At 41.7% G+C, this 26,942-nt stretch overlaps 3 protein-coding genes across 3 annotated transcripts; 1 reads left to right on the plus strand and 2 right to left on the minus strand.

Moving 5' to 3' along the window:
• Positions 1 to 232: 232 nt before the first annotated feature.
• Positions 233 to 7,029, minus strand: eif2s1b (eukaryotic translation initiation factor 2, subunit 1 alpha b). Its single transcript, XM_080744612.1, has 8 exons — positions 6,885 to 7,029; positions 5,647 to 5,889; positions 4,709 to 4,788; positions 4,095 to 4,246; positions 2,861 to 2,967; positions 2,097 to 2,194; positions 1,868 to 2,011; positions 233 to 848 (listed from the first exon to the last, which is right to left on the minus strand). The coding sequence occupies exons 2-8, from the start codon at positions 5,885 to 5,887 to the stop codon at positions 723 to 725; spliced, it is 948 nt and encodes a 315-aa protein (XP_080600738.1). The 5' UTR covers positions 5,888 to 5,889; positions 6,885 to 7,029; the 3' UTR covers positions 233 to 722.
• Positions 6,622 to 15,958, plus strand: atp6v1d (ATPase H+ transporting V1 subunit D). The gene is made up of 10 exons (XM_080744613.1): positions 6,622 to 6,647; positions 9,005 to 9,120; positions 10,158 to 10,275; positions 10,387 to 10,466; positions 11,145 to 11,212; positions 11,311 to 11,355; positions 11,738 to 11,841; positions 14,369 to 14,435; positions 14,558 to 14,636; positions 15,219 to 15,958. Exons 2-10 carry the CDS (start codon positions 9,080 to 9,082, stop codon positions 15,361 to 15,363), a joined length of 747 nt encoding a protein of 248 aa, XP_080600739.1. The 5' UTR covers positions 6,622 to 6,647; positions 9,005 to 9,079; the 3' UTR covers positions 15,364 to 15,958.
• Positions 15,959 to 25,146: 9,188 nt separating this feature from the next.
• LOC308301091 (outer mitochondrial transmembrane helix translocase-like) lies at positions 25,147 to 26,220 on the minus strand (the record flags this gene model as incomplete). The annotated part of the gene is made up of 2 exons (XM_080744989.1): positions 25,147 to 25,455; positions 25,546 to 26,220. 2 exons carry the CDS (start codon positions 26,218 to 26,220, stop codon positions 25,147 to 25,149), a joined length of 984 nt encoding a protein of 327 aa, XP_080601115.1.
• Positions 26,221 to 26,942: the final 722 nt, after the last annotated feature.

Here is a 26,942-nt window from a genome sequence, read left to right on the forward strand (position 1 = left end):
GGATCATAGAAAACATATAAAGAGAAGGCTTTAGAAGCTGAAAATAACAGAGTGGGGGTTCTAAAACTTTAGCGATTTAACAGTTAGGACAATTCTAAGATTTGTTTTATAAAAAAAGTTACATGGTATAACTTTAACGTACTCTGAATCGCAACCATTTCGGTCATGTTTAAGGCCTATCATACAATGAGTGAAATTCCACTGCCCTAACTCCATAAACAGACAAGACAAGTTGAGATCAAAACTTCCAGATCTTTATTGATGTGAGGTTAATGAGAGCAAAATCCTGTCTGTAAAACCCTTTAACTGGAAGAGGAACATAACAAAGGGTCACCCATAACCGCTGTTGACATGGACAAGAAACTACATTGCCCTGTTTGAACCACATCCCTGTGACAAGCCAGAGGTGAAGCTGCGTGGATACTGAAGACTGGGCCTTTAAGGAAGAAATTAGAGAAGGCCACCATCAATATTGACGTTTAATTATGGTGTATTTAAAAAATATAAGATAAATATATGTAATATAAATTGAGAACTGTTTTTGTCTGTCTAGTGTCATCGACTCCTATGACAAAACAGATTGGACCGTTAGCCAATGAATAGTTGGGTTAACATTTTTTCTAATGTGTAAGTGAATATCTGGGTGACTGCGTGACCATGACAAGGTCTGTCCACCTTCCTCTCAATTTTCGGTATTCTTTCCACACCAGCCTGAGGATGGGCTAGTCCTCTGCTTTGGCTTCCATCTCCTCCGCGTCGTCATCTCCGTCCACCTCGGCATTCTCTCTCTCTAGCCTCTCCAGCTGCCGGGCCAACTCTGTCTCATCTGTGTCAGTCACCACCTTGGGCTGAGGGACATTTACGGATGGATGATTTACTGGCATGATACATAACAATACATTTCCAGAAGGAGCTTTTGAAGCTTTATATAAAACATGATTTGGAAAGCATTTTCCTAAACAGTTAAAGGGTGTAGTTAAAGGGTGTTTTTAGAGCTAAGCTATGTCTTATCTGTAGTGCTTGGACTCTGGAATATTACAGTCACAGTAGAAATGGCAAGCTGTCGTCTCTTACCAAACTGTTAAACTAATGGGTGACGGCATGGTGGGCAATATAATCGATATGCCAATACATCGCGATAGTTTATTTGCCAATACTGTATCGATACTTCAGGCTGTAGTATCGTGATACTTTGAGGATAATAAATTATGTTCCCATGCATAGGAACCAATGGTAGAAGTCCGGTCCTGACACTCCGCTGCCTCTAAATGTCGCTTTACTATAGTAGCTACTTCCCCTTCAGTGAGTGACGTCTCTTGAGAAAATGGCTGCGAACGACGAAAACAACAACATTAGAGCAGCGTCTTCATTTTTTAAAGCTGATATATCGCAATAGTATCACTATCGTATCGCAAAGATTCACAATATATCGTGATACTATTGCATCGTGACCCAAGTATCGTGATATGTATTGCATCGCGAGATTCTTGCCAATACGGTGACCAATTAATCACCTTCTTTAAATGAACAGTCCAGAAAGCAGAACAGCACTATTATCACTGTGGATAGGCTTATGCAAAGTACAATCCAACCTGATTATCCACAAAGTCGGATTACACTGGCAGAGCTGAAGCATAGAATTCATGAAATTGATATTGAAAATGTTAAATTACAAGGTTTAATTGATGTACTCTGCAACTTATGTTTACTCTGAACTCCTTATTGACACAAGAAGCTAGAAATGGGAGCTCACCATTATAACTGAAAGATTTAATGCTTTTAATGCTTTTTAAGTGGCAAATTAAACAAACGTAAGACAAAGAAATCACTCGAAATAGTACATTTTCTTTAAGTGCTGTGCTCTCACCTCCATTTGGATGTTAAAGACACCCCTCTTCTCCTCTATCTTCTCCTTGATCGCGGCCATGGCCTGGTTCAGGACAGACAGGCCCTCTGTGCGCTCCAGAGTGGTCGTAGTCATCACGTATCGTGGAGGAGCGATCAGGTTGATCTGCCAAGCACAAGTCAACACTGGTTAAATACAGCGTCCGTGCCATCTGTGGACTGATGGATTTTAACTGCCAATCGCACCGCACCTTAATTGGCATGACCTCCGTTGAGCAGCCCAGTCCGGCCCGCAAGGCCTCTTTGACGGCATCGATCCCCTCATACCCGTAGCACGCCACTTCGATGTCTGTGTGAGATAGATAAACATCTTTAAAAAATATGCATTGCAGTGAACATGATACTTGATCAATGAAGTCAGACTCAATACAATTGTCTATTAACTCATTGATTGCCCTTTTCAAGATGGCCGCCAAGTACCAGGATGCCACGTTCCTAAATTTCTAGTGCACGGATACATTTTTAGTGCACGGATCGTGCACGCCCATGCCTAGATACTTTTTAACAGCTTTCAAACAAAAAAATCCGCTTGGAAATCCGTTCAGGCATTCATGAGATAGAAGCCTTCAAAGTCAGACAAAACAAACATTTTGCCATTTGAAAGATGTGTTTGTTATGGGGCTAAACATGCAATTTCGCGATTGCGATCGTGCCTAATACATTTTAGGCATTTTTGGATTTTTTTCTTATAAAATATTTATTTTTGAGAAAAAAAACTCGGGTGTGGCAGCCTGGGACTACTGTAATAACTCGGGAAACTCGGGCCTTGGCAATCAATGAGTTAAAATAATCTCTGGTTTAGTTTTTGATAAGTAAAGGTGCGTGATAATAATGGGAATACCATTGTGGTTAGCCACTGGGCACCTCCCATTATTATTAGGTCCCACATATGCTAAAATGTTAGTTTATATTGTCTCTCTTACAACTTGGTGGTGACTATGCCGAGGTCCCCCACCTGCTCTGATTTTGACAGCCTGTGGAGTGAGTCGCCTGTTGATGTTGTCAATCAACACAGCCCTCTCTTCCTCTGTCAGCTCCAGACAATCGAGGATGGCGGGATCTCTGTGGAAGTCAAAAATGAGAGAGCGCAGTCTCAGAAGAGAACAGAATGGCGGTTTCATTCTAATAATAATGTTCAGTCACAGACACCTGCCTGCAGTGTATTCGAGTGATTGATGTGAATCTCATATTGAGGGAGAGAAGATAACATGTTTTAGGTTCTAATACTTTTGACTACTGAATATTTATATCTTTATTTTGGGACTTCTGATATTTTGTGATGAATTCCAGTTCCAATTTAAAAATCGAACCTCTGTTCGAAGTGGAGCTGTGTGTGTGTGTGTGTGTGTGTGTGTGTGTGTGTGTGTGTGTGTGTGTGTGTGTATTGCAGTTGAAAACAGCGCCCCTCCCTTAAAGGAGTAGTTCACCCCCAAAATGACTTTTTTTTCTATTGATTACTCATGCCATGGAGAGTAGAGTTCAATAATATTTTTAGTTTTTTGTCACATTCCTAAGACATAAATGTGAGAACAATAAATTTACCCCCATTCATTTCGGATGGTGACCCGTTTCGAAACGGGTCACCATCCGGAATCAATGGGGGTAAATTTACTCAAATCACATTTTTGTCTTAGGAATGTGACAAAAACCAAAACATATTATTGAACTCTACTCTCCATGGCATGAGTAATCAATAGAAAAAAAGTCATGTTGGGGGTGAACTACTCCTTTAACATGTGTGGTCATAAAAGATACTACACCACATTCTTGAGGCTACATACAGACCCACCCACCCACAAACATACCTACACACACAGCCACGTATAGGGTAGCTTGTGTTCCACACAGCTCCAAAAACAACATGCAGTCTTACAACTGCATTGCTAAAATGTGGATCTCAGATGTCATATTGATGTTGTTGATGTCATAGTGACTTCCAAATAGAGTTATTTGCCAGTGACTGCCAGTATATAAGAACCAAGTTTTAAATAGTTCAATATTTACAAAAATATAAATGTCCAGTGGTTGGCGACTCACGACAGTAGCCATTAAGTGCAAAAGACACACAGACAAACCTCTTCTTGACAGCCTACCTCCTATTAGGAGCCACGCCATAAAGACATAATGTATACGGCATAGAGTACAAAGAGTAAAATGAATATGATCAATAGTGTTAAGAAAGTACTTACGACACAGCCTGTTTGAAGACATCATATGCTCCATATCCTGGTCGCTTGTACTTCTCGTCAAAGACCCAGGCGGTGCGCTGAAACAAGCTCTCTAGCTGTTCGTCCTTGGTGTATTCCAGCACCTCTGCCACGTGTCGAAGGATGCTGTACACCTACAATCACAACAGCCCACATGGTATCAGTGCAACCATACATCACACACGACTGGTGTCACAGCCACATTATGTCTGAGACCCACATGAGTTCCCATGTGAACCCTCTACATGATTATATTTTTTATGTGTTAGATTTCCATGTCAAGTCAAGTATAATAACGCATGAGAGGGAGCTGACAGGGATTGAAACAGAGATTTACTTAAACCCACACAATAAATACCATAAGTCAGCCTCAAACCAGGCTCTAGCTACTGTTCCACTAAAATGAGGACAGGCAAAACCAAATGATCAATGATAAATTATAATTACAGAATAAAAACAAATGAAATGTGATGGTTACAAGATGAATAATAATGGCAAACAGAAATAAGTGATCGAATCATTTCTCTCAATATGAACTTCTGGGCTGTGTAATAAAAAGGAAAATATTAAGTAAATTGTGCAGCATTTTGACTTACAGTTTTGGATTTGGTGAATTTATCTTCACACTTAATGGCCTCCTCTGGAGAAACTCTTCTTTTTGATAAATCAATGTATCCTAGAGGGAGTTGAGAAGGGAAAACATCATCTAATGCCTTTATCTAATAGATTTGCCCACTATTTGGAGCAGAACTATAGCTTTAACCTACCATGCTACACAAGAACAAGCATCCTGCTTCCAAATAGTCCCCAATAATGATCACTTTTACACTGTTTACATTTTGCTGATTGGCACACTCCAATCTTAACTACAGCCTTTTAACAGTGGTGTTTTTCCACATATAAACAAGCTGCTCCTTGTTAGGCTACATTTACTGTCAAACCTATTTATTTAGCGATCAAAGTACTGTTTTTTTATTGAATACTTTATTAGTCAAAGAACACAGAAACAACACAAAAGTAAAGTAACACTTGGGCTGAAAAAGATAACACAAAAAAATAATCCTGGGGACTTAGAATTGGGCAGCGCCAGGAGCTTGTCTTGTAGACAGAATGGCAGTTTGTGAAGCAGGCAAAACAGTTGGCATATTTCACAATGTACCATCTATTGTGGCCTGTGATCAAGGGATGTTAACAATTAATCAACTGTTGATTAATACACAGAATTGTATAGATTAAATGAAACAATTAACTCTAATCGATGATCGGCCGGTAGAGTAGTTCACGCCCAAAATGAAAGATTCTCTCACGCCATGGAGACTTGAGTTCAATCAAAAAAATATATATATTTGTCGCATTCCTAATAATTTGATTACAATAAATTGATTCCGGATGGGGACCCAAATGGCGTGAGTAATCAATAGGAAATAAGTCATTTTGGGGGCGAACTACTCCTTTAACAGTCTGTTGCCCTGTGCCAGGAGGCTAGTGCCACAGAATCATTATATTTGTACATCAAATGTCTACCATGGCTTACCCTTCTCTTTGTCTACTCTGATGACCACCACGCACTCGTTGCGACCTATGCGGATGAGCTTGTTGATGGAGCGGATACGTCGACGTGACAGCTCACTGAGTAGGATCATGCCCTCGATGTTGTTGTACTCCAAGAGGCTGACATAGGCGCCCATCTCTGCGATGGACCTGACGTTCACCATCACAACATCCTCCACCTCTGGGAACCGATGCTGGTAAAATCGACAGCTGAGTCCCGGCATCTCTGTGAACCCGACAACGAATGAGACAGACAGGGATCAATCAACAACAGGAATGTAGTTATCATCATTCATCCATGTGTAAATTCAATGGATAAGAATGCATATGGATAACAGTATTTATAATCAAGAGCAGACTGCACTGTCATGATTCAATGGACTATGTTCAAATCAGTTGTGTAAATTAACTAAGAGCATTTACTTAAGTATTGTAATTGAGTACACTTTTGAGGTATTTGTACTTTCCTTGAGTATTTCCAATACTTCAACTTTTTTCCCCTCCACTACATCTCGGTTCCAAATATTGTCCTTTTACTCCACTACATTTATTTGAAAACCTTTGTTACTAGTTACTTTGCAGATATAAGTTATATTATAAAACATATATAAACCAATAGCCCTGTTTTATACCTTGGCTATCAACAAACTCGCGACGTGTTGTGAGCTTGTAGATCTGCTATTGTCAAACATTTTGTTCTTTTACTTTTAGCACTTTATGTACATTTCGATGCCAACACTTTCATACTTTTATTCAAGTACATTTTGAGTATTTGTATTTCTGGCATGGCAGCTATTGATACTTTTACTTAAAGTAAAGAATGTGAGTACTTTTTCCACCACTGGTTCAATCATTCAATATCTGATGATGACTGATGCAATGCAGCCCAGAATCCAGCTGGCTACTATGTGCCTGCCTGCCTGCTGTACAAACGAATTCAGCCAATTTGAAGAGCATGACCATAAACTGGAGGACGAAATGAAAGTTGGTAGTCCCATTTATGATTGTATCATGAGTTGTATATGGCTGCCTTTCACGTATAGTTAACACGTGGAAGAAATCAAAACATATTAGATACTTTGGCCAGTCCAGTTTGCTCCTCCTCAACTCACATGCGGCACATGCACTGCTAGTGCTGCTAGCAGGCTATAGCTAGCTGCCTAGCACTAATCTACAGCCACTCAGCCGGTAAACAGCTGGTTCATTCATAACAAGACTCACCTGTGTCATATGGTTACAGAACGATACGGGGGAATGTTCTGTGTTGGGAGTGTTTATGCGTCCAATGCTTGCTCTCTCTTGGGGTTTTGGTAGAAAGCTGTTGGCCCGCTAAGCTAACTCTTCATCGGTGACAGTGCTGTGCAGTTTTTTCTGTGTTGACCCGGAAGAGAATGGGAGGACCACTCTCCATTTAGAGATGGGACGTTCGCGAACGAATCGAGTCTATTGAACGGCTCTTCGCAGTAGGGAGCCGTTCTTTTCTAAATGAACAGTTATGGAAAAAGTAAGCCATTTACCATGAGAGGGAGTGAGTGGGTTGTTGGCTGATTTACCACTGTTTCAGGGTTGTGGCACGAGGCGAAGCTGAGTGCCAAACAGTGGTAAATCAGCCAAACCAGGTTATTTACAACAGTGGGCCAAGGTTGTTGACTGATTTACCACTGTTTTAAGCCAATCAGAATCCAGTATCTGAACATGCAACCACAAAAAGTGGTAGAAGTACATTCTTTACTTTATGTAAAAGTATCAATACTGACTGCAATGTAGAAATACTCTGCCACAAGTAGAAGTTTGGAATTAAAAGGTAGGTCTACTTGAGTAAAAGTACAAAAGCATTTGTATCAAAATGCACTTAAAGGAGTAGTTCACCCCCAAAATGACTTTTTTTCTATTGATTAGTCACGCCATGGAGACTTGAGTTCAATAATATTTTTAGTTTTTTGTTGCATTCCTAAGACAAAATATTGATTTGCGTTTATTTACCCCCATTGATTCCGGATGGGGACCCGAATCGATTTGGGTCCCCATCCGGAATCAATTGGGGTAAATGTATTGTTTTCACATTTTTATCTTAGGAATGCAACAAAAACCTAAAAATATTATTGAACTCAAGTTTCCATGGCGTGACTAATCAATAGGAAAAAAATGTCATTTTGCGGGTGAACTACTCCTTTAAAGTACCAATAGTAGAAAGTAGGCCTACTGCAATGCAAAATGTCCCATTTCACAAGTTTTCTAATGAATAAAATGTAGGGGGGAAAAACCCATTTGAAAATAGCCGATCTACAAGCTCACAGGCAGCTCACAATGACTTGTAGATCTGCTATTTGCAAATTAAATGTATATATGGCCGAAATGTAAATAGAGTTGAAGTGATTTGTAATAATTATAATAATCAAATTCTACAAGTAACTAAAATGAGTCTTTTTAACGGCTCTTTTAAGGAAAGGATCCCGGATCCCAGAGATCCGGCTCACTTCAAAGAACCATAAATCCCATATTTAGCGCACACTAGCGTCAGTGATGTAATCTGGGTGTAAAGTAACTAAGTACATTTACTCAAGTACCATTTTTTTTAGCTAAATTTTTTAATCCCTATGCTGCTATTGACGTCCGCACGGCTCTGAAATTGTTCTTCAATGTTCTATGCTTTTATTTTTTCTTGCTTTATTGTAATCATTTTACTTATCTCTTTTTTATGTATTTTTTATTTCTATTTTACTTTTTCTCTGTTAAGCACGTGTGCTTCATTTTATGCTCTGTAAAGCACTTTGAGCTGCATTTCATGTCATGAAAGGTGCTATACAAATAAAGTTTTATTATTATTATTATTATTATTATTATTTTGAGGTATTTGTACTTTACTGGATTGTTTCCCATTTCCAATACTTTCACTTATACTCCACTACTACCTCTCAGAGACAAATATTGTACTTTTGCTCCACTACATTTATTTGACAACTTGAATTACTTTGTAGATTGATTATTATAATATTACAAAACCATCTCAGCCCGCCTAGACTACATTCAGACATGTGAAAATAGCCGATCACAATGCTCGTATCGCGCGACGCATTGTGAACTTGTAGATCTGATATTTTCGAAAGATTTTAATATACATTTGAAAACTTGAAATGGGACTTTCTGCATATTGAGTATTTTTAATTTTAGTATTAACGTTTGAGTACTTTTCCCACCACTGCGCACACTCGACTAGCGTGACAGTCACATGACCAGCACACCAGCTGATCACCAACCAGCAGGATCCCAAGATCACGACATCAGCGCATCTTCATAATCCTACATGTTAGATTAATTTATCAGTTTACTGTTGTTTACAGGGACACTAGCTGCTGAAACAGGTCCACCTCCGGGTTGTTCGTCCACACGCAGCTGCCTCCCATCCAAAGGACAAGATGTCAGGAAAAGAAAGGATCGACGTGTTCCCGTCCAGAATGTAAGCAGCTTGTGTTTTGCTAAAGCTCCCAAAAAGCCCGATCTCATCCTACCGATGATGGCGAGGAAAATAGGCGATCTATAGGCTTACCGCGCGTCTATCCGAGGAGATCTGTGAACTTGTAGATCGGATGTTATCATTGCTCGACACCGCCGTGCGACGGAGCATAAACTAGTCATAATAACATAGCTTGCTACTGCTAGCCTAGGCAAGGTTATACATTATCTCACTAGTCAAGCCAATGTTTTGTGGTTGACTTCATATCTGCAGAAAGTGAGATGTTTTCAGTATTGTTCTATTCTGCATTGTTGCATTTGTATCAAGGAAACTTGTGATCGATCATCGATTATTATTTATGTCACTGAATTTCTGTCTCAAAAAGACAAGTAGGCCTACATTTGAGGAACTCTGTCATGTGAGGCCTTGTGTACATGAGCCAGCCGTGAGCTGTCAAAATGTGATGCACGTCTGCAGCAAAAGCCATTCACTGTAGACATGAATGAAGACCAGGGGTCTTCAACAGGGGGTCTGGGACCCCTAGGGGGTCCTCAGAGTTACTACAGGGGGTCTTCAAAATCTTCCAATCCTTTTTATATTAACAACTTGAACCCTAGTGTCCATATTCTGAGAACTGTATCCAAAAATAGCAGATCTACAAGCACGCGAGGCGTTGTGAGCAGAGCTTGTAGATCGGCTATTTTCAGCCAAGAGATTTGGTGTAGAGGGTAAAAAGAGCAGACTAATTACAGAGTATGACGGCTCAAGGTGTTAAATATCTGAAAACACAAATTGACATGAATCCAAAATACACTTATGGTTGGGCTGTCAAACGATGAAACTATATGGAATCTATGGAAAGGTTGTGTGGGGTCCCTGCTTCATCTCTCTCTCAAGTAAGGGGTCCTTGGCCTGAAAACGTTGAAGACATCAGATTCCTGATTCTGATCATTATGACTTGTTGTATTCAAAGCATGATTATTTACCAAATTAACATACATTAATCCAATCATGATTTAAATTAAAACGTGTACTTGCAGGGCACAGACCATCATGAAAGCCAGACTGAAAGGGGCCCAGACTGGTCGTAACCTGCTCAAGAAGAAAGCTGATGCCCTCTCCATGCGCTTCCGCTTGATCCTACGCAAAATAATTGAAGTAGGTCAAAGCCACTGAGTGTACACTCTTGTTCTATTTTCTGTTTCTCTGGTCAGCTCTTGTCCGTACTAAGGTGGAATTTACCTTCCTATCTCTACTTACCCTCCCCAGACCAAGACCCTGATGGGAGAGGTGATGCGAGAGGCTGCCTTCTCTTTGGCCGAAGCCAAATTTGCTGCTGGGGATTTCAGGTAACGGCCCGGGTCATTAGGCTAAACCAGTGATCATCAGTGACAAAGTGTCATTGCAAAATGCGACGTGGCTTCTTTGCTACTCAATATAGATAATTCAATGTGCATCTCTACATGTAACATAATCATCGAAGGCATTTCAAAAGACAAAAATGGAAAATGGCAGATCGTAAATGCACTCTACGAGTGTTCTGAAATCAGAGCAGATCCCAAAATAGGCTATTTACGAATGCACCCAAATATTGCAATTGCGTGGTGCTACACACTTGTGTCGAGACTGGTAGGTGTTTAATGTTCTGTTGTAAGACTGAACATGCTTTCTTGGAATGAATGTAGCCTATTGTCTGAAAATACATCTCTAGAAATAATAGAGAAATTAGAAGTAAAAATGTTTTAACACCCAGAAAAGGTTGAGAACCACTGGGCTATACCATTGGCTGTCACATTCCACTCTCACATCTTGTCTGTTAACGACCTATTTTCTTTATCCTATATTTTTTATTGTTGTTTTGGGTGAAAATGCAATCCTTGTATCACTCTTGTATATTTGATGTTTGTACAAAAGAAGCTGCTACTCCTATTATTGTACCACTTTATTGCCTTAAATGCTTCATTTGAAAATCAATAAACAAAGTAAAAAAAAAAAAAGAACTCTCACATCCATCCTCATTTCTACAGCACTACTGTCATACAGAATGTGAATAAGGCCCAGGTGAAAGTCCGAGCCAAAAAGGACAATGTGGCAGGTTAGTATCAGAGCTGTCATCATCTCATGTATTACTGGAATCACTAAATAAACGTTTGATCTGATCTGATTCCTTATGTGTCCTTTCTTCTTTTTTAGGTGTAACCTTGCCCGTGTTTGAGCACTACCAGGAAGGCGGGGACAGTAAGTCATTTCTCACATGGCTATTTATTATTACACGGCTGTGTTGAATACTAGATTATGATTGGTCTATTGAGGAATTCTGTGGTCTGTATATGTTATGTTGCTATGGAAGTAGAAACTTGTGTGTCAATAATAATCTCACAATTAGGTGTGTAATAAGCATTATAATGTACAGTCAACTGAGTCAAGTGAGGTGGTCATTGGAAAATAAACCCCTATTCTGTGACTCGTTGTGAGCTTGGTTATCACGGTTAGTTAGACCATGATAATAATGATGATGATATCATGGTTGGACCAAAACATTACTTCTTTGAAACTAATGAATAGCGACTGACTATGAATTTACTGGTCTTTTTCCTGCTGTTTCCTCTGTACATGAAAGGTTATGAGCTAACTGGTCTGGCTAGAGGAGGAGAGCAGGTCTCACGATTGAAAAGAAACTATGCCAAAGCGGTTGAACTGCTTGTGGAGTTGGCCTCCTTACAGGTAGGTGGCACTATTGCAAAAATGTAAGGATAATTTAAAGGGTAACTTTGTTGATTAAACTAGAATTGACATATTGTCAATAATTAGCCCTATTCACGACCCGCCCACTCAGCATCCCCCGGGTGCTGAAGTCCCGTTTTGAAGGGGTAAATCCTACTAGAGCCTATAGAGTTAGCACAGAAATCGCAAATTTAATGCAATTTCCGAATAGTAAAGTATAAAATACGGCTAGCATGATCAAGAACACAAGATAGTAAACGGCACAAAGCATTATAATTTACTTTACCATTAGAAATAACGATTTGCTGGCTTTAAGTCCAGTATAGTTTCCCCTTCTAAATTGAAGTCAGCACCCGGGGAAAACTGAGAAACGGAAGTAGGTGGGCGGGCCGTGAATAGGGCTAATTGATCTGTGTTGAATCTAGATATTATTATTGTTATTTTATTATTATGACGATTGTTATTGTTTTTATGTTATTATAACGATTATTAGAAAGCTTTACTTATTAGTAACAGATATACAATGATATAAAACATACATTAAGCCTAATCCACTCTAGCTCCATGTATACCATATATTGAGTCATTAACAGGTTGCATAAAGACAAAACAACTTTAATACCTATTTTTCAAACATGTGCTACTTTTACTTTTAGTACTTTAACCCATTTAGACCTAAGTCCGCCTGGAAAAAAGCCTTAAAAACCTATGGCCGATTGGAAAAATACCCCTAAAACCTGAGATTTTATGGAAAACTTCACAGAGGTGTCAACGTCTACTAAAGCATTTATTTCTCAGCCTCTGTAGCAGCTAGAAACAAAATTTCAAAACTGTTTGATAGCTTACACCTTTGGCTTTCATGGGAAATTATTTGTCATGGTCCAGACCTTTATAATTTTTTTAAAAGAAATCTGCAAACTCAAAAATTGTAATAAATCTTATAAAACGTCTAATAAATAATATATTTCTCAGCCTATGTAGCTCATAGAAACATAATTAGCAAATATTTGAGACCTTACACCATAGGCCTTACACCATAGACCACCACTTTGACAAGAAACAACAAGCACCAAAACTTTCATTTTCAATATTTCAATTCTAGTTGTTAGCTCCATATAACGGTAAATCTGGCGAGCGACATTTGTCATTATTATTATATGTGCGTGCGTGTGTGTGTGTGCGCCTGTGTATGTGAATGAATGAACCATATCATCATAATCATTTTATAAGTGTTATTACCTCTATAGCTGCAAATCTGTTGTTCTGGAGTTTGGGGTTGACTAGCTGTTCGGCTAATGTGTTGGTCTCTGAAACTAGCCGTCTCAAAGTGCGTCCGTGAAAAGTAATCCAGTCCTCATGAAATCCATGAAACACTTCTTCATCATCGTCGTCGTTTTCAAACATATCACGTAACAATAACAATGCCAATTCCAGCGGGTCCGGTTTGCCTTCGCTCAACGCGTCTTCCATTTCGCCGCTATGAGAAGCTTCACTGGGATTCTCCCAGTGCAGCCCCCTCCCAAACAGAAAAAAAAAACCCAGAATGCTTTGCGGTAGTCATAGGGAAGCATACGTCATCGCCTCCTGATGCATTTCATTGGCCACGAGACCAGAAAAGGGTAAAAACTACAGGAAACGCAGGAAACGCATTTTGCGTTCCCGGTCTGAAAGGTAAAACAGCATTCTGCGTTCCCGACCTGAAAGGTAAAAACGCATTTTGCGTTCCCGGTCTAAGTACATGTTGATGCCAATGCTTGTGTACTTTTACTCAAGTAGGCCTACATTTTGAATTCTGGAATTTTACTTGGAACAGAGTATTTCTACATTGCAGTATTGATACTTTTACATAAGTAAAACATTTGAGTACTTTTTACACCACTGCGTACGATTGTACACTCTTATGAGAAAGTAAAGCATACCTTTATTAATGAACATGACCAAAAACATGTACACTATCGCTGTATTGATAGTCTTACATTAAGACGCATTCCGCCGAGACTTCCGCATTGAGACCACATTGTCAACCGTGCTTCTCTTCTGCCCACAACTAGCCAATAAATGATAAAAAAGGAGGGGCTGCTTAAAAGCGACTAGAGTCCCCCACAAGAGCAGGAGCGCTCGATTTCACAAATAAATGATAAAAAAAGGAGGGGCTGCTTAAAAGCGACTAGAGTCAATTGAAACGAACGTGCTGTGTGAGCCTAGCTCCGCCTTAGCCTCCACATTCTGTCTAATTTATCGAACGCTCCACGATCACGTGATTTTCAGGGCAGTTTCGCGAGCTCATATTGGATCTGTGTTTTACAACACAGATCAAAAACAAAAACAATCCTGGCTCTCTTGTGAGGATGAAGGCAAAATCTAACACACGTCCCTTTGCCCTCTACAATAGAATGATATTATTCTAGTTTAACCGCAGAATTACCACCATCAATTGCAGCAAAGGATTTGCTTATGAAAACATAGTAAAAAATGTATCACAAAACTGTCAACATGAGATGATGACAGTAGGGTCTTCTGTCAACAGACTTCTTTTGTCACTCTGGATGAAGCAATAAAGATTACCAACCGCCGTGTCAATGCTATTGAGCATGGTAAGTTCTCATCAAGTAGCACCAAAGAAGCAGAACTCCAAAAATGAAACAAATAAGCAGAACTCCCAACAGTGTGATTGTACTAGCGGCATATTTACACTTTCTTTCCACTTCCTTGACAGTGATCATCCCTCGTATTGAGCGCACCCTCTCCTACATCATCACAGAACTGGATGAGAGAGAACGAGAAGAGTTCTACAGGTGATATGTCAATTAACTGGTATCTCTTTCATCTAGAACTGAATCAAAAGGGCTGTGCTGATTATATGATTATTATGCCCTACAATAAAGTAGTTAAGACATATCAACTCCCAACACTTAAGAGCTGCACAGAAGGTCCATAGTCTAGTTATGTTGGTCACTGGGGCAGCTGAACTTGAGTTACAGGGTGTTTATTTCTGTTCCTCAAGGGGATTTTCATAGGGAATGGGTAGCATTTTCCCTTCACATGGGCAGGCTGGCCGAGCCAACGTGGAGATTCAAACTCACTTCAGAAGATCACTTCTCTCAATCTTCCAATCTTCATAATGGCACAACAAAACATACCTAGCCATCATATTCATTATTTTTATAGGGAAGAGCAAATATATCGTCACTGTCGGGCATAAACCTCGTACTGTATCTCCAAGTTCCAAATGTGTACATTTTTCTGTAAAGTAAAGCCCTGCTTCATCATACAAGACTGACTAAAATGATAAATACAAAACGAACGCTTTCGGACATACAAGATTTCCACCTGACAACGACGATATATTAAATCGTTCCCAATTTTTCCTTCTGCAGGCTGAAGAAGATCCAGGAGAAGAAGAAGCAGCTGAGAGAGAGGACAGAGTTGGAGATTGCCGCCCGCCTGGCCCTGCTCGGTCCCATCGCAGAGCCCTCCAACATGCTGACAGAAGAGCAAGACGAGGACATGCTCTTTGAGTGACACGATAGCTGCACCTTGTTAACACGTGTCACCCCTCATCCTATTTATTCTGTGCCTCCCAGGCCATGTTAATGTCTATTTTGTGCAAATGAAGAAATCATTATTTTTTTTGTGTACACGTTGTGGTCTGTTATGTCGTTTTCAATATTGAATATACTCTAGGTAAATGTATTACTGTATTGATCCAAAATTTCCAAAACATCAACCATTGGCTGCTACTAGCGAGAGCATCTATTCATTACATAAACTAGGAAGTGAACTATCGGGTGCATTTGTGTGTGATTGAATGGTGGTTGTAAATACTTAATTCTCATCACATGGTTTACAGACATTGCATGCTGTCAAGTTTGTGCAGTCAATAACGTGGTTGTAGATAATTGTTTTCCCCAGAGTGTGCTTGTTGTCTGTTATGCTGTGGAGGACCAAGACGACTTTTCTCTTCGCAGATGAGTAATCCTGGCTACGCGAGGTTACAATACAAGGACGTTGTGGTTGTCTCATTTAGGAGGACTGTTATCACAGCACCTATTTGTGTGTGTTCTATCAAAACCCCAGTGTGCAAGCCCCCAAGGTAACACTTCATCCGAAATAAATTTGATCTGAGTATATAAGCGCCATCTGAATTTTCATTCTTATTTAAGAACTTGAAGGAGATTGTTCAGTCAGTGTTTTAGTTTTAGCCAAAACAGAACAATGCAAGAGGTTTTAGTTTTGGGTATGAATAAACCTATACTGAACATAGTTTAACATACAACTGAGAAAAACTGATTGGATTTGTTCTCTGCTCAAAGGCACTGTACTAAATATGTACTACATGTTTTTCAAATGCAACCTGGGTGAGGAATGGAAACTATTTTAACACCAAAATGCTACATGTGGCAGGTTATTTTTAGTGGAGTTATTTGAGGTGTTGAACTAATTCAATACGTTGTTTCAAATACAAACATATCCTTCCATATGTGTGTGTTTGAGCTCGGCACTAGTGCTTTTTAGGTTATCATTCAGGTACTTGAATGAAAACACAACGAATATCAAGTGTTTGATGCTTTCTAATAATTAAATAGAGGGTGAGTGGAATTATGATGGGTGCTGCTGTCATAAAGTCACTCCCCTGGTAAACACTGTGTTTGAGCTGGACACTTAATACTTAATCGCTTAACAGATTTGTAGACACAAGTAATTGCTGTGCAAGTGAACTAGTAACGCCTGGGTTTCTGAGGCTAACTAGTAACAGACCAGTAAGCAAAAATACAGAAGTTGTTGGATTAAGTGTTATAATGTACAGTGAGGATGCACTGCTCACAGAAAACTGAAGAGTATTGTTATGAAATGCAACATGTAGAGAAGACAGTCAAAATCTGGAGGAGCAGTTGGGGCTGTTGGCACGTTCATTTGTATAGAACATTTCAACAAGACAATCCAAAAGACTTTTTTTTACAAAACATCAAGATTATTAATGGTATTTAGTAAGAAGAAGTACTAGGTATGCATTGGCAAAAAACACAGGACAGGGTCTGGTAACGGTGGCGTGGCTATCCTGTGAATCTCTGATGTCATCTTGATGATGTAATATAATTCATGACATCAGTGTTACCCTAATATATAGTTCCACATGGAGTCCAGAGTGGCCATAAACCTGGCTGGAGGAGGATGAATGTTCCGGCCTATCCGACTGCCAATTTGACTTCCATTATAAAATTAAAGTTAAATATTTCAACAAATATAAAACATGAAATAGAACTGGAAAAGGCTTCAGCGCATTTCTACAAATGTCAACTTTGATTGTAAGTCTTTGACTGTCGTTGTCCCTGTGCGGCCCCTTGTGTTTCTCACTTGCCTGTGCCAGTGTGCCCCACCATGGTTCGGCTGATTTGACTGTCGGCTTCTATTCCTGCGGCAGCTTCTTGTGTTTCTCATTCATTGCCTATGCCCCTCCCCTCCTGTCTATTTGATTGATTGGTGGTTTTCAAGTTCCAGTCAAACAAACTGACTAGACAGAAAACCCATCTGCACGTATTGCCTCTTACAGAACCACACCTTATGCCCACATATGGAGATCTCTATCTGTCTGTATGTGCGTGTGCCAAATGTATGCCGATGTGGAGATCCCTGACAGTCATAGTACTGTCTTCATACTACATTGTACTATGACGTTGTATTGATGTCATAGTACAACCAGATCACCATATGCCCATATATGGGCATATCAGCTGGATCACCGGTTCTTGACAACGGCTGATCTCACCAACTTCATACCGGGCACCATGCTTCCCCGGCCATCCCCTGCTTCCTCAGGTCCTCTGTGATATGCACTGCGAGTTTGAAGTGAATCTGTGGGGCGGATCACAAGATGCACACACAAACTCATGCAGATAATGTACTGTATATTATTAATTTATTACTGAATGTCTGTCCGCCGTCTGACCACCTGTCTGCATGCTGACATCACTCATACTACAAGGTGTCGCCGCCATGGTAACAATGCCCAAATGACATCAACAAAGCCCAACTGACATCACTACAGTGTCCACATTTGGAGATGACATCACAGACTGGCATGGACACAGAACACCATATGGGCATAATGCCAGCCAGCCAGACAGATACAACAGGTATTGCACAACTGGACCTCGATAGTGACTATTCTGCCCAACGGGCACCGGTCTGGTCTGGTATAGTTTAATTTTTATATTAATTTTCTCCATTGACTTGAATAGGAACATGCAAAAATGTTACTTTTCCCAAATATGGAGATGACTGACATCATATGTCTGATGTCATAGACCACAAGAGACTGACACAGTTTGTCCATATATGGGCATTCCAAGATATGTCATTATATGATGACTGATTCGCTTTTTTTCTTGTAGAGAAACAGCAGACTATTGCTAAACAACACTTCAGAGCGCAAGATCCTGAGGACTTGATCTGCCAGCTCTTTTCGGGGGTTTGTTTTGTGACTCTGTATCATGCTTTTGAGCAATAGAGTCTGAATGATGTCTCATTTGTTTAAGTGTTCATCAATATCAAAACAGAAGAATGAAAACCTGAGATGATTGAGAGCTCCATGGTGCACACATCTCACCATTCCATTGTAGCCAGTTTAGGATGCATGAATTAATCCAAACTTTTATTTAAATGGAAATGTCAATGGCAAGGAAATCCACAGAACAGAATCCACAGAACGGATGGTAAGGATGTACCATCTTGCCGTTTACATTTAGAAATGGATATTAATGGTCATGCAAAAGCGCCTGCACAAATCGGCGTTGATATGTATGCTTGGCAGCGGTAAGCACGCATGTCACTATTTAAGCTACATTATGTGACATCAGACCTGAGCTCTATAAGCTGGAGTGAAAGAGCTAGAGATACATAACAACAGAGATACAGGTGGCCCATGCCAGAAAGAACAAGCCATCCAGCCAATGCCAGAGAGAGACACTCCGTTCATGCAAGAGATAAAGACCTGAGGGAAACCACAAAGAGAGAGAGAAGAGAGGCAGACAAAGACAAGAGTGTCGGACTGCGCTCAACAGAACTTCAAGAAACTGAAATTCAATGACTGACATCTTTACTTTCGGTAGTGAGGACATCAATGACGCCCCTATGTTGCTTAAGACCAGAGAACGTGACTCTCATTTCAAGGTCAACTTCTCAAGTATGGGAGAGAGCGCCTCAGAGCTGGAGTGGATGCATGACTGTAACATCAGCAACGAGGTCATCATCCAGGAGGAGGAGGAGGAGGAGAAGCAGAAGGACGTGGAGGACATCTTTATGCTGCCCGTGAACGTGGAAGACTTCACTGATGCCGAGATCCGTCGCTTCATCAAGGCCTATAGGAAATTTGGATCTCCACTTGACAGGCTAGAGGCCATCGCCAGAGACTCTGGGCTGATGGACAAACCTATGGCAGACCTCAAGAGGCTGGGGGAGCTGATCCACACTAGTTGTGCGGCTGCAGTCCTGGCGCACGAAGAGCACCTCAAAGAGAACCCCTCTGAAGCAAAAGATTCTGGAAAGCGCAGAGGCATCAACATCAAGATCTCTGGAGTTCATGTCAATGCCAGGTTCATCATTCAGAACGAGCAGAAATTGGAACCGCTACAAAAGGCTGTACGAGTTAAGAGAAACAAATTCCAGATGAAATGTCAGGACAAGCTAGAGCAGGATGACATTAACCTCTTGCTTGCCATCTACAAGCATGGATATGGCAACTGGGATCTGATCAAGACTGATCCTGACTTTAAGCTAGTTGAGAGACCAGAGCAAGAACCCCAGAGCAAGGAGCTACAGGCCAGAGCAAACGATCTCCTCAAATTGTTGAAAAAGGAGCAGTCCTCCAAACGAGGGGAGGAGGCCAGTGTGAAAAAGATCCTCAAGGTGAACTCTCCCCCTCTTCTGCCGGACAACCCCTCTGAGGAGGCCAAAGTGAAAAGAAGAAAACCTCTATTGAGAAAGGAGAGCATGGTCCTCATGGACAAGCACCACATCACTTCCCCATATCTGACGGACAGCCCCTCTGGGGAGGCCGAGGTGAAAAAGAAGCCTCGGGTGAGAAAGGAGAGCATTGCCTTCAAGGATAAGCAGGAGACCTACATCCCAGATGAAGGTCTGACCGACAACCCCTCTGATGAGGGCAAAGTGAAAGATGATGAAATGGACAAGCCGTCCACCAAGATGATGCAGAAGAAAAAGGATAATAAGAAGATCAACGAAAAACAGAGAACACCTAAAAAGGAGAAGAAAGAGGGAAGTGGCAAAGAGAAAATATCCCCCAAGCCTAAAAAAGAAAGGGCTAAAGGAGGCAAAGGGAAAAAGACCCCAGGCATGGTGCGCATCACCGCCGCCGGCTCAGAGGTGGTTCCCATAGAGGAAAACAATGAACTAGACCAGGAGACCTTCAACATTTGTAAGGAGCACATGAGGCCTGTAAAGAAGGCTCTCAAGCAGCTTGATAAGCCTGATGAGGGCCTGTCTGCCCAGGAGCAGATCCAGCACACACGCACCTGCCTGCTAAAGATAGGAGACCAAATCACGGAGTGCCTTAAAGCCTACAATGACCCAGAACATGTCAAAACATGGCGGCGGAACCTCTGGAATTTTGTGTCCAAGTTTACAGCGTTTGATGCAAGGAAGCTTCACAAGGTTTACAAGATGGTGCAGCAGAAGCGCTCACAACAGGAGGAGAAGGAGCAGAAGAAGGTCCCTAGGGTAAGGCCAAGGCCTTTCAGAACAGAACCCTCTAGTTCCAGTCGGGACTCCACAGGCAGTACAAAGCTGTCGACCTCCCAGTCAATGGCTCGCCTCTCTCCAGCTGGCCCCCATGGTCAACACAGAAAACAGTACAGTCCCACCAACAAGCGGAATTTTGGGAACGATGATGGGGGAGACCGTTTGAGGGACCACAAGCACAACCAGACATTGCAAGATCGTCATCACTACAGGGACCGTCGTTCCCATGGAGACTCTTACCACCGCAACAATAGTTCTGCTCGATCCCGTGGATACTCTCACCTCAGATCAAGCAGGTACCGCAACGATAGTCCTCTTCTATCCCGTGGATATTCTCACCGCAGCAGAAGCCGTCACCACAACGACAGTCATCCTCGATCCTGCGGATACTCTCACCCCAGCAGAAGCCGTCACCGCAATGGTAGTCCTCATCGATCCCATGTAAACTCTCACCTCAGCTCAAGCCGGTACAGCAAGGATAGTCCTCCTCCTCGATCCCGTGGATACTCTCACCGCAGCTCAAGCTGTCACCGCAAGGATAGTCCTCCTCGATCCAGTGGAAATTCTCACTGCAGCAGAAGCCGTCACCTCAACGATAGTCTTCCTAGATCCAGTGGATACTCTCACCACAACTCAAGCAGTTACCGCAACGATAGTTCCCCTCGACCCCATGGAGACTCTTACCGCCCCTCAAGCAGTTATCGCAACAATAGTTCCCCTCGAAAGAGACCGTACGATCGGTACGGCAATGATCGTAGCCACATGAGGCCTCGACCTTATAACGAGAGGCCTCCAGAAGCCAAGAGAAGACGCTCTGATGAGTCTCGTCTGCCCAACTACCACCGGGGCAGAGACCGGTCTCCTGCTCCTGACATAAGGAGGATGCACGAACACAGGCTGCCAGCCACACCGGAGCACACCACATCAGAGAACAGCAAAAAGCCCTGCGCTGAAAACCACCGGGGCAGAGACCGGTCTCCTGCTCCTGACATAAGGAGGCTGCAAGAACACAGGCTGCCAGCCACACCAGAGCACGCCACATCAGAGCACAGCAAAAAGCCCTGCGCTGAAAACCACCGGGGCAGAGACCGGTCTCCTGCTCCTGACAAGAGGATGCAAGAACACAGGCTGCCAGCCACACCAGCCACATCAGAGCACAGCAAAAAGTCCTGCGCTGAAAACCACCGGAGCAGAGACCGGTCTCCTGCTCCTGACATAAGGAGGATGCACGAACACATGCTGCCAGCCACACCGGAGCATGCCACATCAGAGCACAGCAAAAAGTCCTGCGCTGAAATGAAGGGCAAGGAGGATATTGATACAGTGATGAACCCAATGGGATCTGCACCCATCTTGATACAATGATGAACACCTGTCTAAACTCAACGGAATCTACAGTATACTGTACATAAACAGCACAAGGATCCTTGAAGAAAATACGCATGCATAAACAAAATAAATTGTTTTTCTTCTCTTTTTTTGCACTGAGATGGGATTTATGTTTCAGCTTTCTTATAACCTTTGTAATCAAGTTCAGACAGTGGAATGATTGCCCCATATTTTGCCAGGAATCAATCCCCTGTTGTCTGCACTAGATAGCTGCTGAATAATAAGCAGCTCTTACAGCAGAAGAGAACTTTAGTTAGCCTGCAGGCCTCTGAAGCATAGGAGGTGTCTTTGGAGGTTCTTAAAGGAGTAGTTCGCCCAATAAAGGATTTTTTTTCTATTGATTACACCCCATGGAGACTTGAATTCTTTTTTCTTTTCTTTTTTTTTCTTTTTTTGCATTTCTAAGCCAATAATTCGATGACCAGCAGTGGTTCCCTATGGAGACACAAAGAGTCTCCTCAAGTTATTGGCTTGGGAATGAGACGAAAACAATAAGAAGTCTTTCGACTCTTGTTCTGCATCAGGCAAGTCTGTACTTTAACTTTATTGACGTCTTGTTCTGCACCAGGCAGGACGATTGTATAGTACATATGTCTGTACCTTTATTAAAGGTTTATTTGAGGATATGTCTTATTGTGATGTTATTCTTGTGTACTACTGTACTTCTATGGCCTGTATCTGTAACTTACTGCTGTGCGCCTGAATTGTCCCCTCATGTAAAATATTGCATTTTGTTTTTGATGTGTCCGCAGAGTGCATAACCTATGTGGTGTGGACGGCGATCAACCCAGCCTGGAATCAGATGAGTCACTTCATGGGGAGAATCGAACCACAAGGCGGGGGTGGCCGTAGCTTAATGTGTCGAGAGGCCTTCTGGTAAGCATGGATCCTCATGTTATGTAGACAAGCTGTTAGCTTGAGGCTTCCCTTCAGCTTCCTATAACACTATAATAAAAGATCTATAAGCTACAGTACTCATTACTACTCCACTCAGCTGTTGGGTTAATTCTACTCAATTTTTACTACTAACTTTTACTATATTTCTGAACGGTAGCTTTATACCATGAAAGTTATTGTCTTGCTGCCCATTGAAAGAACTGGATGGTCTATCCATTGTTTCTTTTAATTACTGTCTAATATTTGATTAGCCCCTCCTATTTGATAGCTTTACCAGGGATGTGTGAGTCAAGTGTGTTGCTGTGGACGGACATCATTTGCATATACGAAATTTAATTCACTAATAAATGAATGGCCATATATGGAGATCTCTGTGTCAGTCATGCCCATATATGGAGATGGCTGATGTCATCAATATTAAGCCCATATCTTGGAATGCCCATATATGGACATACTGTGTCAGTCATGTGGTCTATGATGTCAGTCATCTCCATATTTGGGAAAAGTTTAATTTGGAATTAAAGTCAATGGAGAAAACAAATTCATGAATAAATGTATATATAAATTAAACTACATATATATAACGTATCTCTTATGGAGAAAACAAATTCATGAATAAATGTATATATAAATTAAACTACATATATATAACGTATCTCTTAGCAGAATGCAAGGGCAACCACACTAATTACAATAAAAAATATATTGATTGATATAAAATATACTTATTCTGTTGTCTCATGCTTTCATGTTTCCTCATTGGACTAAACTCGTCCCATCGACTGAACCAATTGAGCTGAAAAAAGACACAGGCAGGAGTGACGTGAACTGGTGGGCTGAACGAACCCAAGTCTCCTCAGTGACTATCTCTGAATGCTGTAAAAAAAAGAAAGGAAAAAAAAAGCTGAATGAATTAATTCAATGGATGTCCGATTTTGCCCTTTTTAGCTGATTTCCGACTCTGATATCAACCGTTACAGATATATTGATTCTTTTTTTTTTCTCACAAAAAGTAATGTGAGGTAAAGATATCACATAACTCCTGTTGTGGAATTAACACATTACTCTATACCCCACTGGATCCATTCATAAATGCATAACCCTACAGCAGTAGAACTAATAAAAACCAATACCAATATTTTCCAAATATTACATTTTTGTGCGGTGGTAAACCGCTCCATAGAGTGGCTGTGCGTGTGTCTGTAGCCACTTTTCCTCAGCGTTTTGCCATAGCAATGTGTTTTCCTCAGCGTTTTGCCATAGCAATATGTGTGTGTGTGTGTGTGTGTGTGTGTGTGTGTGTGTGTGTGTGTGTGTGTGTGTGTGTGTGTGTGTGTGTAGCCATATTACATCACCAATTACATCCTAGACCTATATCCTAGTCTTTTTCCTCAGCGTTTTGCCATAGCAATGTGTGTGTGTGTGTGTGTGTGTGTGTAGCCTGTATTACATCACCAATTACCAATTGAAGACGTTATGCAAGCACGACCACCGCTCACTTCACATTGAGTGTGATTTTTTGTACTACCCATGACACTGCTGGCACGGCTGTAGTCAGGAAAGTGACACCCAGGGATGTGACGAAGCTGTTATTGTTGACAATTTGGAGGGTCCGCCACGGGACGGGGCCGCAAGATCTCGGCTCCGGCTCTGGTACGCCACGGGTGCCGCGGGGCCGCAAGATCTCGGCTCCGGCTCTGGTACGCCACGGGTGCCGCGGGCACCTATATAGCAGGGCATCCATCAGAATGTATCTCCCTTTATTAGTAAGACCTGGTTATCTGTTCATCCCTTTAGTGGACCAGTAAAGAGTCCATGTGGCTAATGCAAACATGTTTTATTCATTCTAATGTGTTATAGATTTTTGTAGCATTAATGATTTAATCTCACCCAGTGTGAAGTGAGTGTTGTTATTTATGAGTTATCATCCCGCAAAGCTGGGCCAATGTGGGATGGGGCGGGACATACAGACACCGGACATACGTACATAGACAAAGCCAGATGTAGGAGCGTTTAGCTTAAACAAGTACACAGCCACTATACGAATACGAAGAATAACTTTAATTTTACAATAATAAAAAAAGGATGTCAGATTGGGCTTGAAACCATGCCGACATTAACTGACTCCAAATTTTGGAGTCATATATATCAGTCATAGGTGACTTATTCACAGGCTGGTCAAGCCACACCATTCTCATGTATATCTCAATCCACATGATTCAAATGTTATTCTGTTTCAGTGTTGTGGCTCTGTAATGAGAGTCAGTCTGGGGCTAAACTCACTGACCAAACGCCACATTGTATTTCTGTTTTATTCTTCCTCATCTTAATGACGGACTTCAGTAGGTCTGACTGTTGGATGGGACGGATAGAATCCTCTGAATCATTTTCATTTAGGGTTTGTTGTTCAAAGTCTTGGAGACACAGCAGTGCGGCATCACGACATATCTCTTTGAGGTCACTCCCTGAAAATCCCTCTGTTTCCTTGGAAACATCAAAGAGGTCCACAGACCCATCCAGCCTTTCATTGTCCAAGATCAGTTTCAGGATCTGTTCTCTCTGCTTTAGACTAGGCTGTTTTATGTGAAACCTAGTGGGCATTCTTCTCAGGATGGCCGAGTCTATATCTTGAGGACGATTAGTAGCTCCCATTATGATCACCTGATGGTTGTGGTCAGTATCCAGTCCATCCCATAGACTCATGAACTGACCTTTGATCATGGCTGTGCACTCGTGATCTGAAATGGAGCGATTCCTCAAGAACGAATCGATCTCGTCTATGAAGATAATCGAGGGCTGTAGTTTAAAGGCCAATGTGAACACAGCAGCAGCCAGCTTCTCCGATTCGCCGTACCACTTGTCTGTCAATGTAGACGGCTGCAGGTTGATGAAGCGGAACCCCGCCTCCTTGGCCGTCGCCTTGGCGATGAGCGTCTTACCACAGCCAGGCGGGCCGTACAGCAACACACCTTTAGGTGGCTTTAACAACTTGGATCCTGGAAACAGGTGTTTCCTCTGGACGGGAGCGATGACCGTGCCTTTCAGCTCCGTTATGACCTCATCAAGGCCAGCGATGTCATGCCACGTTATCTGCATACTGAGAGGGTCCACCAGATGAACTGCAATGATCATCTCATAGTCTGACAGTTTGACCTTCCCAACCCCAATCTGACACATTAGCTTCTCTGCCTGTCTCCGAGCTTCCACCTTCTTCTTCCTGTTGGGATCGATGGCGTCTTCCATCCATTTGAAGGTAAGATAAGTGAAGGCTCCCATGGCAAGTAAGAAGAGCTGGCCAATGGCCAAATTGCGTCCCACAGCTCCCAGATGTGCCATGTTGTCTCTGCCGGAAATCTCACCTTGAGTTTAACACCACCTTTATCTCCTACCACACAACTCCTCACGTTCGTGTTGGATTAGTAAAGTCAGAAATGCACACAATCTGAAGAATACTTTCATTGGGAACCGGCCCACACTGGTGATGTCTGACCCCTTGCTCAAGTAATCGCTATTACACAATACCCACTTAATGTGTGTCCAGAGGATGAAATAGGTGTCCGTGATATCCGATCCTACACAATGCTCAGGTTAAAGGTGTGTGAGGGCACAGTGGTTCCCCTTAAAACTATTAAGACTTTTGGATATTCCTGTAAACCGTGAAGACACCGACACTGACACTGCTTTTCACACTGTGTGGGTCTACTTATATGCTGACCTGCTCACGTCACGTATGGTGTCACTTGTGGCTCTTATCAACCACAAGAGCTAAGGTCTTCACTGACCTCCACTTAAACACAGTCAATAGCAGAATTTCAATATTCTTATTAGATACAGCGCTGCATTTGACTTGGTCAATCACGACAACATATTAGTTGACTGACTAGAAAATTGGATGAGCATAACTAGAAAGATGCAATTCTGGGAAATTGCAAGTGTGGTTACCTATTTATTGTCTGGATAGCCAAAATGTATTGTGAAGCTCGACCAGTCCTCAAGCTAGCACCTCCCCCCCTTTGACTCAATGGACTTACTCTATACAGACAACGTCACCGGGAATG

The sequence above is a fragment of the Nannobrachium achirus genome (genome assembly GCF_963921795.1).
Source record: "Nannobrachium achirus genome assembly, chromosome: 16".
NCBI classification, from domain to species: domain Eukaryota; kingdom Metazoa; phylum Chordata; class Actinopteri; order Myctophiformes; family Myctophidae; genus Nannobrachium; species Nannobrachium achirus.

Excerpts from the sequence above, each read along its gene's own strand:
- eif2s1b (XM_080744612.1), bottom strand. The coding sequence starts at position 5,887 with ATGCCGGGACTCAGCTGTCGATTTTACCAGCATCGGTTCCCAGAGGTG. Across the intron at positions 2,195-2,860 it reads GGCTGTCAAAATCAGAGCAG|ACATCGAAGTGGCGTGCTAC; the intron begins GTGGGGGACCTC and ends TATCTCACACAG. Across the intron at positions 2,012-2,096 it reads CGGAGGTCATGCCAATTAAG|ATCAACCTGATCGCTCCTCC; the intron begins GTGCGGTGCGAT and ends TGTGCTTGGCAG.
- atp6v1d (XM_080744613.1), top strand. The coding sequence starts at position 9,080 with ATGTCAGGAAAAGAAAGGATCGACGTGTTCCCGTCCAGAAT. Across the intron at positions 11,213-11,310 it reads CAAAAAGGACAATGTGGCAG|GTGTAACCTTGCCCGTGTTT; the intron begins GTTAGTATCAGA and ends CTTCTTTTTTAG. Across the intron at positions 11,842-14,368 it reads TGGAGTTGGCCTCCTTACAG|ACTTCTTTTGTCACTCTGGA; the intron begins GTAGGTGGCACT and ends TTCTGTCAACAG.